The 18,150-nt window shown below is 49.0% G+C and overlaps 2 protein-coding genes across 6 annotated transcripts; one reads left to right on the top strand and one right to left on the bottom strand.

Annotated features, from left to right (window-relative positions):
* Window positions 1-2,181: 2,181 nt before the first annotated feature.
* LOC125543438 (putative ubiquitin-conjugating enzyme E2 38) lies at window positions 2,182-7,570 on the top strand. 4 transcript variants are annotated; one of them, XM_048706787.1, is made up of 8 exons: window positions 2,182-2,320; window positions 2,915-3,056; window positions 3,567-3,593; window positions 4,537-4,781; window positions 4,861-4,924; window positions 5,686-5,825; window positions 5,919-6,230; window positions 7,069-7,570. In XM_048706787.1, the coding sequence occupies exons 2-8, from the start codon at window positions 2,987-2,989 to the stop codon at window positions 7,333-7,335; spliced, it is 1,125 nt and encodes a 374-aa protein (XP_048562744.1). In that variant the 5' UTR covers window positions 2,182-2,320; window positions 2,915-2,986; the 3' UTR covers window positions 7,336-7,570. The 4 variants fall into 4 exon arrangements, with proteins under 4 accessions (XP_048562744.1, XP_048562748.1, XP_048562745.1 ...); XM_048706788.1 differs by having other exon boundaries at window positions 2,184-2,320; window positions 2,954-3,056; XM_048706791.1 differs by lacking the exon at window positions 3,567-3,593.
* A 106-nt stretch (window positions 7,571-7,676) lies between these two features.
* On the bottom strand, window positions 7,677-11,326 carry LOC125543437 (serine/threonine-protein kinase AGC1-7-like). 2 transcript variants are annotated; one of them, XM_048706785.1, is made up of 3 exons: window positions 11,001-11,326; window positions 8,963-9,879; window positions 7,677-8,821 (listed from the first exon to the last, which is right to left on the bottom strand). In XM_048706785.1, the coding sequence occupies exons 2-3, from the start codon at window positions 9,871-9,873 to the stop codon at window positions 7,945-7,947; spliced, it is 1,788 nt and encodes a 595-aa protein (XP_048562742.1). In that variant the 5' UTR covers window positions 9,874-9,879; window positions 11,001-11,326; the 3' UTR covers window positions 7,677-7,944. The 2 variants fall into 2 exon arrangements, with proteins under 2 accessions (XP_048562742.1, XP_048562743.1); XM_048706786.1 differs by having other exon boundaries at window positions 8,963-9,873.
* Window positions 11,327-18,150: the final 6,824 nt, after the last annotated feature.

Below are 18,150 nucleotides of genomic sequence, written 5' to 3'. Positions count from 1 at the left end.
GCCGCCGGCTAGACGCGGCACGCCACCATGGGAGCAGGAACGGTTGCACATCCTAGTCCACCAGGCGCGGTAGCACTGGGAGTACCGCCAGCCCCTGCCATATCCAGATGTGAACTTGTCGCACGACTGGCATTTGGACCCGCAGCGCATCCCCATCCCGGCGGCGCCGCGATCCGCGAGGGCAGACGCGGAGGAGGTTTCCTGGCGGTGTGAGCTGAGCTCCTTACGCCGGAGCAGCGCGCCATATGTGCCTACGCGCCAGACTCTCCTAACTGGAAGCGCTGGTTTGCGCTAGAGCACGAGGAGGAGTGCCGCCTCGGCGCCCACATCGACCATGACGTTCCACGCCGCCCCTGCGGGTAAAACCGGAGGAAGAGCAGGCAGAGGCGGACTACCAAGCCGCCCTCGAGGAGGCCCTGTAGCATGCGTTGGAGGCGAGCCGGCTCGAGGAGGACGCCCATTGGGATGGGCTGGAGCAAGCCCTTGCTCTGTGCGCAGCGAGGGACTACGTCCACGTGCCCTTGTTCGTGTCGCCACGGTCGCCGTCGCCGACCCTCGTCGAGCCAAAGGCCGAGCCAGAGCTGGAGCCGGAGCGCGAGCTAACACCCACACGGAAGTGGTCACCGCCACCCCCCACTTGGCCTCAGGAGTCCTATTTGTGGACCGACCAGCTCCGCGAGTGGGTGAGTGCGCCTCCCTGCTACTTCGCCTCCACGCTGGATGAGGAGGCGGCCCACCTTGAGCGCTGGAAGGCGCATTGGATCGCGAAGGAGGGGGTCGACGCCGAATTGCAGATGCGTTGGGAGTAGCAGCAGCGGCGCGAGGAGGAGGAGGAGGAGGAGCACGCCCGCCTCGCTGCAATGCCGCCGCCGTAGCAGATGCCGGAGGAGGCTGACCTGGTGGCCTATCAAGCCTCGTTCGGTTGGGCTGGGCCGCCTCCTGTCTTCATCGTCCTCACCGGCGGCGGCAAGGACAAGGCGGTCTATTAGGGCAGCGTGTGGGCGTTTATTAGAGTTTGTAATTTTTTTGTTATGTTTAAGTGGACTTTGGCCGGCGTTTGACCGGTCATTTATGTATAATTATGCTTAATTACGTCAGTGTCGGGCACGTCGGCAAAAATGTATATGCCTCCCAATGAGCGCACCTGCCGACCCAAATAAAAACGCGTTGGAGTTGCTCTTACCCTAATTTTTTTTTAGCAATTTTATCCTTGGGGTTGCCTAGAAGCACCTCCATGCAATTTTACGAGAATAACCTGCGGAAAAATAGACTGCACACAATTAAAGAGACAGAAGAGAGTCGTAAAATACAAGTAACTCTCTCTCTTCTCTTTCTCTGTCAAAGAGCGCAGGATATGTGTTGAAAAAGATGGGTGGGCTGAAGGGAGTGCGGGATGAGTACTATGCCCATCACCGTCGTGCGACAGTGATCGCTCGACTGAAGTGTCCGAAGCCGACGACCGGTCCACGCTCCGGGCTTGGCCGTATCTTGCGTCAGACGAAAGCCAAGCTGCGTGCGCGTGATGTTCGGCCGGATGCGTCCATGCGTGCCTCTCTTTTTCCCGAAAAAGAGAAAATGTTTCCATTTTCCGTATCCACGTCCCGTCTTCTTCTTATCTCGTGCTTATCTTGCTATATAAACCCGTATATATATACATGGAAAAAGGAGTCGCGGGCAGGCTGGCACTTTCCACTCCTGTATGCACGCGAGATTCCCGGCCTTTTAACCTAGCATAGCACAGAGGCACGCACAGCACAGGTAGTAGGTCCTATGGCCGTAGGAGGAACGCAGGCTACAGATCACATGCCGGATTTCGCCATTGTCGCTTCCTTTCAGAGTCTCAGGGAAAAGGAAAGGCTCCAAAACGAGCAGGAGAAGAGAATCACCGGACGCGCGCCCCTGATCACGGCCACGATGCCAAATATGCGGCTTGCGGTTGCAGAGGGGGACGCGGTGCACCGTGCTTGGGGCCGGTCCGTCCGGTCTGGTCTTGCGGGGCGGAGGCGGGGCAGGCAAAAGCGCCGGTTGGGGCCGAGCTTTGCCTCCCCGGCACGCAAGCGCCCTCCCCATCCGTGTGGTGTGACCCCGGGTTCCCCTCCCCGCAAACCCGGGCTCGGGCTCGCGCACGCACCCACCACCCCCACCCTGACCGGCCGTCTCCTCCCCCTCCTGCACTCTTTTTCTCGCCTCGCTCTTTTTCTCGCCTACTACTGGCGACTGCACCACTACTACTGACTGTTCCCCTTCGGCGCTTCCCTTCCCTCCCCTTCCCCGGCGACCGGTGTCGGCGCCAGGACCGACGGAGCAGGCGAGGGTTCCGGTCTGCTCCTCCTCCGACTCCCTCCTGCTCTGCTCTGCTCTGTTCTCCTCCGTGATCGTGCTGGTTTGCTCGCTTCTTTCTTCAGTACCTCGCGATGGTGCTCTACTCTTTTGATTGATTGTGCGATCTGGGGAGGAGGAGGGAGGGGATGCCCCCGAGATTCTGCAATCATCTTTCGGTTTCTTTCTGGCCTTGTGGAGTTATTGTCATGATGCGATGATACTCTTTGCCCCCATGATGTTTTGTTTTCTTTCTCTCTCCTGCGGTGTGATGTTCTTGCGTGCTTTGTTTCGTTTTGTCTGTTGCTGGGTTTGGTCGTGTCGTGGGTCCATTGGCCCGACCATGGCGTCACTCAGGCACTGATTGGAGTGCCTGGGTTTTGTACTACATAAACAACTCACTGGGGCCGACGAACATGAGTTCTTCATATATTATATATATAAAGCGGAAAGGAGAACAAGAAATCAACTAAGTGGGAAAAAAAGTTCCTCCTGTCCAAGATTATCATGTTCTTCACTTCCATGCATATGTCGTTCATGCGCATGCGTCGATTTACCTCTGTTATCCGCCTAATTGCGTCATCTTTCTTTCTAGCTGTTGGTTCCAAATCCAATGGCGTTTCATGCTTTTCAGGTGCTTTCTCTGTGGCGTGGATTGGATTAGAGGATGGTTCTCAAGAAGCTGCTTCAATTCTTTGGAGTTGGCAAGAAAAAGAAGAAGAATTCCAACAAAAAAGGTGATGATGTACCTTCCCTGGTTAACTTGGTTTATTTCTCAGCGGGGGGTGCGCATCACATGATCACTGGATGCTCCTTGCCCTCTTTAAAACAATAACCTGGTTTGTCCAATGGTGGTCTCATCCGATAACCATGTGTTTCTTTTTTTGGGTAATGATGATGCATGTGTGTGTTCTTGGTGAAACTGCATACCAATGGGGCAGTCGTAAGTTGTTGGAATAACAGAATAATTAGAGCCTGTTGTATGGTCCAGGTAGTTATGTCAGGATGCTTAAATCTTTATACACTTATTTGTCTTGATTGTGTTGGACCTACTCAAGTATGATATCATTGATAGAATCTGAATGCTACTATGTTATAGTTGGATATAAACTGGCATATGAATGCATGTCTGTGATGATCGACGATGTTTTGGAGTTTGTTATATCAAACCAATTACTTGTTGGAAAAACATTTTATAAAACTTGTTATTTCCCTGAATGTTCTAATGAATGGTTCTATTTATGCAGGCAAGTCCATCGACCCTCTTTGGCAAGGTAGCTTCGGATGACCAATGTTAAATTTTGAAATGTTCTGTTTGTGCCTCCTGACTGGTTTTTTTATTTTTATACTTTAAATGGCATCTGATAGTATCTGAGAAATATCTATTACAATTTATTTTTCACTTGCAGTACTGATTACAGCCCTCAAATGGGTATCTGAGTTGTGACTCTTGACTATAAAATACTTATGTCATTCTTACTACATGCGAAAGAAGATGCACGATGCAGCTACTTCAGTGGTTGTACTTCCATTATCTGAAAAAAAATGCAGCCTCTTAGAAATATAGGAGTCTGTATCACTGGTTTCAGGAAGCAATTAGTTTAGTGCTCTGTGTAAACAAGGGCTGGATGTCAGGGATATACTACATGTATTGTTTCATGCTTGAGGAAATTACAACTATTAGCTTAATGTTATGTAGATTTTACACTGTACCATTCCTTTATGGCTTCTTGCTTTCACTAAATTTAACATGACATTTAGCTGGCTTTCATTAGGAATGAGAGCAGGCATTAATGAAATGGCATTAACCTGTCGTTGAACTGGTAGAGGTTTCAGACCAATTTTAATGAAACCTTGATGTTAGTGCTCCCAGCAAAGAAATACTTTACAATTGGCAGGGATAGCACCATTAAGAAAGCTGATAACCAGCTACTAGTAAATTTTTGGAATGTGTCTTTTATCCTTGATAATGGGCAATCCATGTGATGGAGGAACCACATAGGCATTGTTGCTGTGGCCCCCAACGAGATGAGTGATCTTGGCTGCATTAGATGGGATCCCATCCTGTACAGGCTTGTTCTTCTTCTAAATTAAAATGCCGTAGTTGCTAGTGCCTGTTGGTCGAGTTTCTCCCCCTCTGTATCTGTCCACAATTCTAAAAGTATGTACATATGTGGTGATAACATTCATACTTAGGTCATAATCTTCTGAATTCAGGTGCTAGTGCTGCTCCACACTCCACTGTAAACGTCCTTGCAAGTAACATTCTTTTGAATCCCTGTTCAAGTGGGTCTGGTAATGTGTTGTCACTGCAAAAACATGAACCTGAATGTTCAAGTAACATCTCATCGGCGATAAAGGCAGTAGATGGATCTGAGAACGAGGATCACAAGTTATTTAACCAATTTGACGTTGTTCAAGATTACTCTGACCACCACTATGCAAAGACCTCACCAGGGAAGGTATGCTATGTCCTTTTTTGAACTCTATATCTATTGGGTTCAACTGTGAATTAATTTCCTGCCACCAATATGTGAACAGACGAGCAAAGATTGGACGAAAACAATCCAAAATGAATGGAAGCTTCTACAGAGAGATCTACCTGGTCGGTACATATATTTCTTTATGATTGGAGTATATAATTTTTATCATCCAACTATCATGACATTGACGACGAATACTGAAAGCATCCAATGGTCCTTTATTATTGTCATCAAACTGTTGTTTGTGCTAATTATATCTAATTTATTTGACCTGCTAAATATAGTATGCTAAATATTTGTTGACTTCAACGTAGTATCACATTCACAACACCGTATCTGAACTTCATTAGGATATGCTCATTGATTCTTCTAACTTGATTGAGTTGTGTGTGCTTTAACTAATGTCCCCCCAGTGGAAGAATTCCTTGATACCATTTTTGTATGAACTAATGCCCCCCCCCCCCCCCCCGGTCTGTAACTATAGAAACTTTAATGAATGGTACCATTGTTTCCATATAGGCATCGTTCTCTGCATTTCTTGGCCCTTTTCTGGCAACATCTAGTATGTACGCCGGGGTTTAGGTGCACTCCTGCAATAAGCCCCTAAGACAACAATTAAAAAAGTCATGATTATTTTAGAACTCCTTTCCTATCATATTGGATATACCGTGTCAGATAGTATCATTCAATACTTGGAGAAGAATGGGAAAAATGGAAAAAAATAGTAACTGTTAAATCATGTTGGCATATCACTAACCCTAACCTAATTTGTCAGCGACTCATGTCATATTTGCACTGCAGCCTTTCTTTTAGAGGATTTACACCTGAAATCACTTTTTTATTAATAAAAACGTGGGTCTCAATTTGGTTTCAAATTATGCAGGATCTATATATGTTAGAGTTTATGAGGACAGGATTGATCTGCTAAGGGCTGCTATTGTTGGGCCTTCTGGAACTCCATATCATGACGGTCTTTTCTTCTTTGATGTTCGTTTTCCTCCTGAGTACCCGCGATGTCCACCGGTAAGTTGGCACTTCACACCCACCTTCCCCTTCTTTTTCAGATTTATCACCACAAATGCAATCTCTTAACAATTACCTATCCAATATGCACAGAAAGTGTACTACCATTCAGGTGGGCTTCGACTAAATCCAAACCTGTATGAGAGTGGAAAGGTGTGCCTTAGCCTGCTGAACACTTGGTGGGGTTCTGGATGTGAGAAGTGGAGCAAGTCGAATTCCACCATGCTGCAGGTGTTGATCTCCATCCAGGGCCTTGTGTTGAATGATAAACCATACTTTAATGAGCCAGGCTACAAAAACACGGTTAATACACCTCTTGGTGAAAAGCATTCCATGGCATATAATCAGACTGCGTTTGTACTATCCTGCAAGACTATGTTGTATTCACTTCGGAAGCCTCCAATGGTAATTACAGAACCCTCATTTCTTGCCATCGTAAATAGATGTCTTGGTTACTCTTCATGGCGTAAAAGAAGATTCTCAGTTGACATGGTTACAAAATTGCTGATACCCGTCCTTAAAATAAACTGCATAGATGCATATTGGGTTAGAATAAGCTCCGACGATACATAAGTAAATCAAAATCTTTTGTGTTATCATTTTTTACGATGAACATGGAAGCATATCTTTTTTATTCTGAACAATTTGAGAAACAATCACAGATTACTGGGACGCCCTAATAGCTAAATTTTGTTTCTGTTGTAACAATTGTACCTGCCATCTCCTTAATTCCTTTTTAACTGTGATAAGTCAGCTCTGTAACGTTAGACAATCTGCACCCATAGAGAGAGGAGTTGTTTCTTGTGAGTTGTGACATGAAATTACCAACTTCAAATTTTCCACATCTTCATAACACCTTATATTTTTATTAATGGAATGTTGAACAAATAGAGCAAGAAAAATGAGTTTCTGAAATATCACCACCATTGCGCACCCGTATTTTCTAAAGAAAACCGAGGTCCCATCCCAAGTGGAACTGGTTTGTACTCCCTCTGTTCCTAAATATAAGTCTTTTTAGAGATTTCAATATGGACTACATACGGATGTATATAGACATATTTTAGAATGTAGGTTCACTCATTTTGCTCCGTATGTAGCTCATATTAGAATCTCTAAAAAGACTTATATTTAGGAACGGAGGGAGGTAGCACATAGCAAAAAATACATCCTTCAGTTTTGTACCACATGTGCATTGTTCTTCATGCCACCGAATTCATTCTTACAAGCCTTTCACCTGGTGCAGCATTTTGAGACCCTTGTCGTGCACCATTTCCACGAGCGGGAGCGTGCCATCCTGGACGCATGCAGCGCATACGCGTCTGGCATTATCGTCGGATCATCGGTCAGGGATGGCGCGAAGTACGCCTGCGATAAGTGCTTTGCCGGTTTCAAGAAGTCTCTGGATGCACACACCGAACTTCTCGCAAAGGAGTTGGCTAAGAACAGAGCTCAAGCGCTGGAACTGAAGGGAGACACGCCAGCTGCAGATGAGATCGCGTCTACCAGCTAGGGTTCTTGGGCTACCTGACCATTGCTAAATTCACCTACTTAGGGAGTAACTCGGAAGAAAAAGGGTGTGTAAATCACAATCCACACGAAAGTTATGGAAGAAGTCCAGGGGTGGTGGTATAACTGTAGATGAATTGGTTGTAGTTTAGGCCGTTTCTGGAAGATGAAATTTCGCCACGTTATATGTCTACCTCACTTTGTGATTTTATACATGCTTGGTGCATGAGTTGTTGATAGCTTCAGTGCCTCTGGAAGTGTGAATAGAACATGTGCCACTTTGATGACCACTAGCAAAATAAAAACAAGGAGGCAAAACAAAAGGATATTACAAAACTTCAGTCATGTGCACAATCTTCAGCTTTCAGGTTAGAAAGATAAGCAGACATGTCTAATCTAATCTAACTATAAAAGAATGTCTGCATCTCACAAAACTTGATAGTTCAATTAGCAGCCGTTAGCAAATGAGACATCTCATCAGGTATATAACGGAAATCACAACAGTACAGTACAGTACAGGAGGTTTATACAGTGATATAAGAACACGGGGTATCTGTATCTGTATCTATGGTGCCCAGTAGTCCTACAAGCACTCAAAAAACCCGATGCAGCTCTAGAAATACTCGAACTGGCCGGAGCCCGTCTTGGCTGCCGCAACAGCGCCCGTCGACAAGCTGCTCAGAGTGGTGCCAAGGCCACGCTCTGCCGTCTTCTTCTCTTTGCCTAGGTACTGCCTGAAGTCGACGGGGTCCGGCACCGACGGCGGGTGAGCGCTCCTGACGAGCGCCCAGTTCACCCCCTCGAAGAACGGGTGCTGCTTGATCTCGGTGGCGCCCCTCTTGGTCGCGATCCTCTTCTGGGGGTCCTTGGTCAGCAGTCCCCGGATGAGGTCCCGCGCGACGTTGCTCACCGGCGGGCTCTCCGGGAACCGCAGCGGCTGCTCCACCACGTTGCTCAGCGTGGCGCGGTTGCCGTTGCCCTTGAACGGTGTCATGCCGTGCAGCAGCTCATAGAGGAAGATACCGAAGGTCCACCAGTCCACCGCGCTGCCGTGGCCCTCCCCTCGGATGATCTCCGGCGCCAGGTACTCGTGGGTGCCGACGAACGACATGGACCGGGCGTCCGTCGGCTCCGCGTTGAACTCCATTGTCTGCAACCCGTGGAGGCTGAGGTCCGACTTGGTCTTGTTGCGGTTCCTCTTGCTCATGCTCATGCTCAGCATCCGCGGGAAGAACGCCGACGGCTGGATGCACCCGTTGCTCATGCCCTCCGTGTTGGCCAGCCCTTTCTCGATGCCGTTGGGGCCTGCGTGCACCGACGACGACTTGACGAGCATCGGGCTCACCGAGCACCGCAGCGACAGGTCGAAGTCGGACAGCATGATGTGCCCCCCGTCTCGGACGAGCACGTTCTCCGGCTTGAGGTCTCGGTACACGATGCCTAGCATGTGGAGGTACTCCAGTGCCAGCAACACCTCAGAGGCATAAAATCTAGGCAAAAACAACCAGGGAAAGAGAATTATGATGAGCAATTGAGTTATATATGTGTCATCGCACAAACACTGAACCGAATCGAGTACCAATAACAAGGTTGTACTAAATACAGTAATCTGAACTCTGAAGTGAACCAACCTGGCTGCTTGCTCGGAGAAGTGCTTGTTCAGCTGCTTCTGCCGAAGCGAATGGAGATTACCGCCGCAGCAATACTCCATGACAAGGCAGTAGAACTTGTCTGTCTCAAAATGAGTGTACAGCGTGGGCAGGAAAGGGTGATCGAGAAGGCCGAGTATCTCCCTCTCTGTTTGCGCCCTGATCAGCTTGTTCCTGCTGATGAGTGATTCCTTGTCCATCACCTTCATCGCGAAGAACGTGTCTGTGCCCCTGAGCTCCACAAGGTAAACACTGCCAATGTCTCCGTATCCAAGGCGCTTCAGAAGTCTAAAGTGGACTAGGCTGAGAGGGGAGTCCCTGGAGGTGGCCAGCTGGACGGCCTCCCATCGGCAGTCCCCTCCGGTGTGATGCTTGACATGGCCGGAGATGCAGCTATCCAAGCTGTTACTTCTTGGACTGTCAGTGCTACCTTGACGAATGGTTAGAGCGGAATCACTAAGTTTCTCTGGTGTATTACTGTTCATGCCTCTGGATGCTGCTTTTGTTGGTGTCAGCACAGGGCTCTCCGCAGGATTAACGAGGCGTTTTGTCATGTGGTTTGGGTTTCCTTTGTCAGCAAAATCTTCTTTCTTGGGACGTGGTTTCTTATCCGAAGGGATCTGCGAGTGTGCAGCCTGTTTGGATGCTGTGGATGGATTGGCTGAGACACCTGGTTGATTCCGGTCTAAGGCGCCATTGAACGCTGTATTTCCACGAGTGCTGAAGTCCATTGGGATCTGCGAGTGTGCAGCTGGTTTGGATGCTGTGGATGGATTGGCAGACACACCTGATTGATTCCGGTCTAAGGTGCCATTGAACGCGGTATTTCCACGGGTGTTAAAATCCATTTTGTCATTCGCAGTGTCCAGTTTGTTGTATGACCTGGAGTTCATCTGAAACTTCACAAAATAGTTTATTATTACAGTAAGAATGTGCAATAGTAGAACCATTTAACGCTAGAAATAGAATTTGGAAGACCAAATGGTGCATTATAATTCCAAATAAAACAACAACTTCACAATGATCATGATGACTACTTCCTCCGTTCCTAAATATTTGTCTTTCTAGAGATTTCAACAAGTGACTACATACGGAGCAAAATGAGTGAATCTACACTCTAATATATGTCTATATACATCCGTATGTGGTAGTCCATTTAAAATCTCTAAAAAGACAAATATTTAGGAACAGAGGGAGTAGTCATTAGTCAACTTCCCAGGAAGAAATAAAAAAACTGAAGAACTTTTTTGCTATCATAACCATTGCTCTAATTCTGTATTCCTGGGTAAAGCCTTCTCATATGATACATCATTTTGAAGACATATACATTGTTTTAGACCGACAATGTCTAAAGTGATAATAACGCATTACCTAATAATAATGAATTTGTACAAGAATGAAAATACAATTGTATTGATCATTAATTCCAAATGCTTATATTGACATTGTTGCCTTAATAAGCTGTATACAAACGGACATTGTTACCGTCCTCAAACTATCACATATGCCATTTTAAAATAAACATATCCATGAATATGCAAGAAGTGTAATTTAGAGACAGAACATGCACATACAGACCAGTCAACTATATGAAGTCATGTATCTCCTAGACTCCTAGCTCAGAAGTTACACATTTGTCTGTCATGGTATTACATAACAGTCACGGACAGGCATACATATGTAGAATACGATTATAAATCCGTGAGCCGTTTTCTGAAGGTGTTTAAGTAGTAAAATTGGCCTAGCTGGGAACTGTATGCAGTACAGCCCTCTTTTGACTTTCTCTGAACATAACAACGCTGTGTCAAACTGGCATGTGATCGTGCCTGATCATGTATGCAAGCACCGAACAATCGCGAAGGTACATATTCAAAACCAATCAAAATTGAAGCGCCAAACCAAGCAGACATGTATTTCACACCTTGCATTTTACAACGCATTGGAATTTATTGATCTATCTAGCACATTGGAACAGGCCAGCAGGGGTGGCTGATCGCCGGGGGAAGAGGCACAAACCAACCTGGAGTGGATCAGATGAGGCGGACCAAGCCCCGGCGGCCCCTGCAAACGCCACGGCAAGGCACCGTCTGGAAAGGGGGCAGACGCGAGGTCACCCTCCCATGGGCGGGGAGGCGGCGACGGTGGAGGTGGTTGTTTCGCGGGGAGGCGACGGGGCCTGGAGAAGGCTGGGGTGGGACGGGGAAGGCGCGCGGGAATGGGTGGAGAGGAGGCATTGCTAAATTTAACAAGGAGCACGCGCAGGCGCGGCGGAAGTGGGAGGGGGAGGCGGCGGGGAGAGGAGGAGGAAGGGGTCGAAAGAGGTGACGGCCGGGGCGGCGTTTCCCAAGGCGGGCCGGACTGTGGAAGACGAGCCGGCACTTGGAACGGTGTGGTGTGGTTGCGTGATTTTGAGGTTTGGAAATAAACTGGGAACACGACATGTCTCAATTTTTTTCTTGTATTTTCAAAAGGGGGTTAGAGCAATCTGCAGCAGTCTCCCAAAAAATATCTCCCTATACAGGTGTGTGCCCTTGTAAACCTTTCCCTATAGTTAGAGCAACTCCAACGGACCGAACCAAACGGACAGCGATTTTGTCCGCTTTTTGTCCGTTTGGATCGGTCAGGCGGACACAAACGTCCGCTTTCGTATTTGGGTCGACGTATGCGTCCAACGCTCACCCGACCCATTTTGACGGTGCTAAATCCTATTTGGGCAGTACTACGCGTCCGCCGGGTGATAAACCGATAAGATCAGCCGCCTCGGCAACCGTCGGATGCCATCCGAAATAGCCGTCCGATCTACCGTCCTAGCCAATTGGGCACCTTCGCAACAGCTAATTTGTTGCGCTCATGGCTTTGCAACAAGGACCTTGTTGCGAAGGTCCACTGAGACAGCACCACTGCCTCGCCATGGACTGAGTAGCTCGGCCATGGAGCATCCCGGCCACTGGAGTCGTCACGCCTCCTCCAAACCAGCACCCCGGGCATCTGCCGCTACTCCAGCACGACAACGATGAAGTCTTACACCAGACACTCCTCTGGCGATTTCTGCAACCGAAGCTATGTTTCTGAAACATGCGTCGTGTTGCAATACTTACCCTCATACGCTCTGACGCGGGGTGCTCATTTTGCGCTTTCTGCAGCCGGGGCTATGTTTCTGAAACACTACCCTTGTTGCAGAAGAGAAAATATTCATCGTCGAACCATTTTTCTTCTTTCTAAAACAAGACCTCCGTTGCAGAAACTTTCTAAAATTAAACCCTGTTGCCGAAAGAAAAACTTCACCGCCAAACACTTTTTTCTTTCTGAAACAAGATCTCTGTTGCAGAAAGCTTCTGAAACAAGACGCTTGTTGCAAAAAAAATAAATAAATAGTTGCACGAGACTTGTCGCCAGTGCGAGCGCTCGATCAAAATCAATCCGACGGCTACGCAGGCGGCGGATGTTGTGCGTGCATCAGCCGGCTGAAGGTGAGTGTTTTCCTATCTAAAATAGAAACAACTTAATTAAATATTAAAGCCGGTCAGGAAGGCCGGCGAGAGTCCACGCGTCCACATTAGCATTAAATAAAACTAAAAATAAACTAAACTACGAGGCAGCGCGTTGCCCTAGGCGTCGTCCTCGGGGTCGGTGAAGTCGATGAGCGTCGGTGCATGGCCGGCCCAGGGGAACGCCGTGTTCCAGGTGGCGGTGATGTCGGCCGCGGGCAGCTGTGCCGCCTCGGGCAGAGCCGGTGAGTGGGGACTGTGCGGCCGCCTGTGCAGCCGCGGCCTGGCGCGCCTCCTCCTCGGCCTCGCGCTCCTCCTCCTCGAGGTCGCGCTCAAGTATCTCCTCGTACTCGCCGCGACGGCGCTCCTCGGTCAGCCGTCGCTGGCGCCACGTCTCGAGGTACGCTGTCTCCGGTGCCGGCGTCGTCTCCATCCAAACCGGTGGCGCGGAGACCCACTCGCGCACTACTCCCGTCCAGGAGTAGCATTCGATAGGGGCGGCTCCGGCTCGGCCTTGACGCGGCGTCGGGGAGGGGACGGCGGGGCCACCGGCGGCAGCACGCAGTCGCCTGCCGCGGAGAGGGCAATGGCCTGCACCATGACTGCCTCGTACCAAGCCTCCTCTTCCTCCACTGCCTCCACCCTGCACCGCTCGTCCTCCTCGCTCTCCCGGTAGACGGCCGCAAGGGCCGCCTAGTAGGCGTCCTCCACTGCTTGGTCCTCCTCGCGGACGACGAGCGGCGGTGGCACGTTCCAGTCGACCTCGCGCACGCCGCGTCGCCTCGCCTCCTCGTGGTCGAAGGCGAACCACCTCGTCCAGTTGGGCGAGTCGGTTGCGTAGGCGAGGTCGCGGCGCTGCTCCAGCGTCAGCATCGCACCTCCTCCGCGGGCGCCCTAGCCGACCGCGACGACGCCGACACCGGGATCCTCTCCGGATCCAGATGCCAATCGTGCGGCAGGGTGGCATCGGGGTATGAGAGAGGCACGCGGTGCTGTCAGCGCCATTCCGCCTGGTGCACTGGCACGTTCACGCGCTACCTCTGCCGGCGAGCCGACACCGGCGGATGCGGGAGGAACTCTGAGGGGAAAGGGATGGCGGGGTCCTTGCCCTTGGCCTTGCTACTGCTGGCACCGGAGAAGAGCCCCATCTCGCTGTGGTGGTGGTGGCTAGGGTTTGCCGGCAACGGGGAGCAGAGCTTGCTAGATGTTGACGACAATTGGGATGAGGACGGCCTCGACGCACGGTCGACATAAAAAAAGACGACCGTCGTCGCTGACGCATGGGCCCAAGGTCATAAATTAAGCTGACCAGGTTGGCCACGGGCGGTTGGACGACCGCCAGGTGGGGCCGCGGCGGACACCGAGAAGGTGTGCGTGGCGTCCGTTCCGTGTCCGCGCCAACGCATTTGGGGCACAAATTTGGGCCGCAAATGCGTCGGCGTGAACGCGAAACGGACGAGATTTGGGTTTGGGTCAGCGCGTTGGACCACCACTTTTGCCCGCACCGACCCAAACGGACGCAGGCGGAAGAAATGGGTCGCCCCATTGGAGTTGCTCTTATACCCTAACATATGAACCACATATGTCAATGACCAATTTATCTTCTTCTTCTTCTCTCCTACATCCATGTTAGACATCGACGGAGCTTCGGCGACCCGCGGAACTGTGGTTGCGGGAAGCGATGAGGCAATAGTGGTACGGCATGGTGACGGAACAGGCTGCAGCGGCAGGTGTCGGTGTCAAAACTGGCAGATCTCGGGTAGGGGGTCCCGAACTGTGCGTCTAAGGATCGGAGGTAACAGGAGGCAGGGGACACGATGTTTACCTAGGTTCGTGCCCTCTTGATGGAGGTAAAACCCTACGTCCTGCTTGATTGACTTTGATGAATATAGGGGTTACAAGAGTTGATCTACCATGAGATCGTAATGGCTAAACCCTAGATGTCTAGCATGTATGACTATGATCCCTCTACGGACTAAACCCTCCGGTTTATATAGACACCGGAGGGGGTTAGGGTTGTACAGAGTCGGTTTACAGAGAAAGGAATCTTCATATCCGAATGCCAAGCTTGCCATCCACGCAAAGGAGAGTCCCATCCGGACACGGGGGAAGGCCTTCTATCTAGTATCTTCTTAGCCCATTAGTCCGACCCATATCACATAGCCCGGACGCTCGGGGACCCCCTAATCCAGGACTCCCTCAGTAGCCCCTGAACCAGGCTTCAATGACGATGTGTCCGGCGCGCAGATTGTCTTCGACATTGCAAGGCGGGTTCCTCCTCCGAATACTCCAAAGCAGTTAGTCAAAAGAACTATGTTCGGCTCCGTATAACAGTCACAACCCTGAACCACAAGGGCAAAACACTTAAACAAAATAAGCCATGTCCATGGACAGCTTCTTCGGCGAGACATTATGTTCTTGCCTTATTATTATTATTATTATTATTATTATTATTATTATTATTATTATTTCGAACCATTTTTAGCCTCCCGCTTCGTATTTCGAGGCGCGGTCCTCATTGACACGCCTTGTCAAAACAAAGATTGTGTCCCCTTATTACGGGATTCTCATCAATACGGGTTTGGGTAATCCAACTGTGCCATAAGCATGACCCCTTGGGCATAGGCGAGTTTTAAGGCTGGGGGGGGCTTGATATTCACTGCCTTTATAAGGAGATAAAGATTCATCTTTTTACCCCGCACCTTCCTCCTCCTCAGCCCATCCGCCATTGAGCTCCAGCGCCCGAGTTCAATTCCTTCCGACCCCAGCAAACACTCCAGCCATGTCTGGATCTGGCGCTCAAGGCAAGTGGATGGCCTCCTCCGTCACGGAGGAGAACATCCAGGAGCTCCGGGAAGCAGGGTATTTAGCCAAGGAAATCGCCCACCGGCTTCCGGCCAAGAAGCAGACCATACCTACTCCGGAGCCCCATGAGAGATTAGTATTTATTCCTCATTTCCTTCACGGATTAGGGTTTCCCTGTTGGGGAACGCAGTAATTTCAAATAAATTCCTACGCACAGTCAAGATCATGGTGATGCATAGCAACGGGAGGGGAGAGTATTGTCTACGTACCCTCGTAGACCGTAAGCGGAAGCGTTATGAGAACACGGCTGATGTAGTCGTACGTCTTCAAGATTCGACCGATCCAAGTACCGAACATACGACACCTCCGAGTTCAGCACACGTTCAGCTCGGTGACGTCCCATGAACTCCGATCCAGCAGAGCTTTGAGGGAGAGTTCCATCAGCTCGACGGCGTGATGACGGTGATGATGATGCTACTGACGTAGGGCTTCGCCTAAGCACCGCTACGATATGACCGAGGTGGATTATGGTGGAGGGGCGCACCACACACGGCTAAAAGATCAAATGATCAACTTGTGTGTCTTGGGGTGCCCCCTGCCCCTGTATATAAAGGAGCAAGGGGGGAGGCCGTCCGGCCCTAGCAGGGCGCGCCAGGAGGAAGAGTCCTCCTCCTAGTGGGAGTAGGACTCCCCTTTCCTAGTCCCACTAGGAGGGGGAAGGAAGGAGTGGGAGAGGGGAAAGGCAAGGGGGGCACCGCCCCCTTCCTTGTCCTATTCGGACTCAATGGGAGGGGGCACGTGGCCTGCCCTGGCCGGCCCCTCTCTACCTCCACTAGGGCCCAACAAGGCCCATTAGCCCCCGGGGGGTTCCGGTAACCCCCCAGCACTCCGGTAAAATCCCGATTTCACCCGGAACTATTCCGATGTCCAAATATAGGCTTCCAATATATCAATCTTTATGTCTTGACCATTTCGAGACTCCTCGTCATGTCCGTGATCATATCCGGGACTCCTAACTACCTTCGGCACATCAAAACACATAAAATCATATTACCGATCATCACCGAACTTTAAGCGTGCGGACCCTACGGGTTCAAGAACTATGTAGACATGACCGAGACTCGTCTCCGGCCAATAACCAATAGCGGAACCTGGATGCTCATATTGGCTCCTACATATTCTACGAAGATCTTTATCGGTCAAACCGCATAACAACATACGTTGTTCCTTTTGTCATCGGTATGTTACTTGCCCGAGATTCGATCGTCGGTATCTCAATACCTAGTTCAATCTCGTTACTGGCAAGTCTCTTTACTCGTTCCATAATACATCATCCCGCAACTAACTCATTAGTTGCATTGCTTGCAAGGCTTATAGTGATGTGCATTACCGAGAGGGCCCAGAGATACCTCTTCGACAATTGGAGTGACAAATCCTAATCTTGATCTATGCCAACCCAACAAGTACCTTCGGAGACACCTGTAGAGCACCTTTATAATCACCCAGCTACGTTGTGACATTTGGTAGCACACAAAGTGTTCCTCCGGTATTCGGGAGTTGCATAATCTCATAGTCATAGGAACATGTATAAGTCATGTAGAAAGCAATAACAATATACTAAACGATCGAATGCTAAGCTAACGGAATGGGTAAAGTCAATCACATCATTCTCTAATGATGTGATCCCGTTAATCAAATGACAACTCATGTATATGGTTAGGAAACATAACCATCATTGATTCAACGAGCTAGTCAAGTAGAGGCATTCTAGTGACACTTTGTTTGTCTATGTATTCACACATGTACTAAGTTTCCGGTTAATACAATTCTAGGATGAATAATAAACATTTATCATGATATAAGGAAATATAAATAACAACTTTATTATTGCCTTTAGGGCATATTTCCTTCAGTCTCCCACTTGCACTAGAGTTAATAATCTAGATTACATAGTAATGATTCTAACACCCATGGAGTCTTGGTGCTGATCATGTTTTGCTTGTGAGAGAGGCTTAGTTAATGGGTCTACAACATTCAGATCCATATGTATCTTGCAAATCTCTATGTCTCCCTCATTGACTTGATCGTGGATGGAATTGACGCGTCTCTTGATGTGCTTGGTTCTTTTGTGAAACCTGGATTCCTTTGCCAAGGCAATTGCACCAGTATTGTCACAAAAGATTTTCATTGGACCCGATGCACTAGGTATGACACCTAGATCAGATATGAACTCTTTCATCCAGACTCCTTCATTTGCTGCTTCCGAAGCAGCTATGTACTCCGCTTCACACGTAGATCCCGCCATGACGCTTTTCTTAGAACTGCACCAACTGACAGCTCCACCGTTCAATAAAAACACGTATCCGGTTTGTGACTTAGAGTCATCCAGATCAGTTTCAAATCTTGCATCGACGTAACCATTTACGACGAGCTCTTTATCACCCCCATAAACAGGAAACATATCCTTAGTCCTTTTCAGGTATTTCAGGATGTTCTTGACCGCTGTCCAGTGATCCACTCCTGGATTACTTTGGTACCTCCCTGCTAAACTAATAGCAAGGCACACATCAGGTCTGGTACACAGCATTGCATACATGATAGAGCCTATGGCTAAAGCATAGGGAACATCTTTCATTTTCTCTCTATCTTCTGCAGTGGTCGGGCATTGAGTCCGACTCAACTTCACACCTTGTAACACATGCAAGAACCCTTTCTTTGCTTGATCCATTTTGAATTTCTTCAAAACTTTATCAAGGTATGTGCTTTGTGGAAGTCCAATTAGGCGTCTTGATCTATCTCTATAGATCTTGATGCCCAATATATAAGCAGCTTCACCAAGGTCTTTCATTGAAAAACTCTTATTCAAGTATCCTTTTA

Source organism: Triticum urartu, chromosome 3, assembly GCF_003073215.2.
Source record: "Triticum urartu cultivar G1812 chromosome 3, Tu2.1, whole genome shotgun sequence".
In the NCBI taxonomy this organism is placed as follows: domain Eukaryota; kingdom Viridiplantae; phylum Streptophyta; class Magnoliopsida; order Poales; family Poaceae; genus Triticum; species Triticum urartu.
Note: the sequence above shows the minus strand (reverse complement) of the source record. Positions and strands in the feature narration are given on the sequence as shown.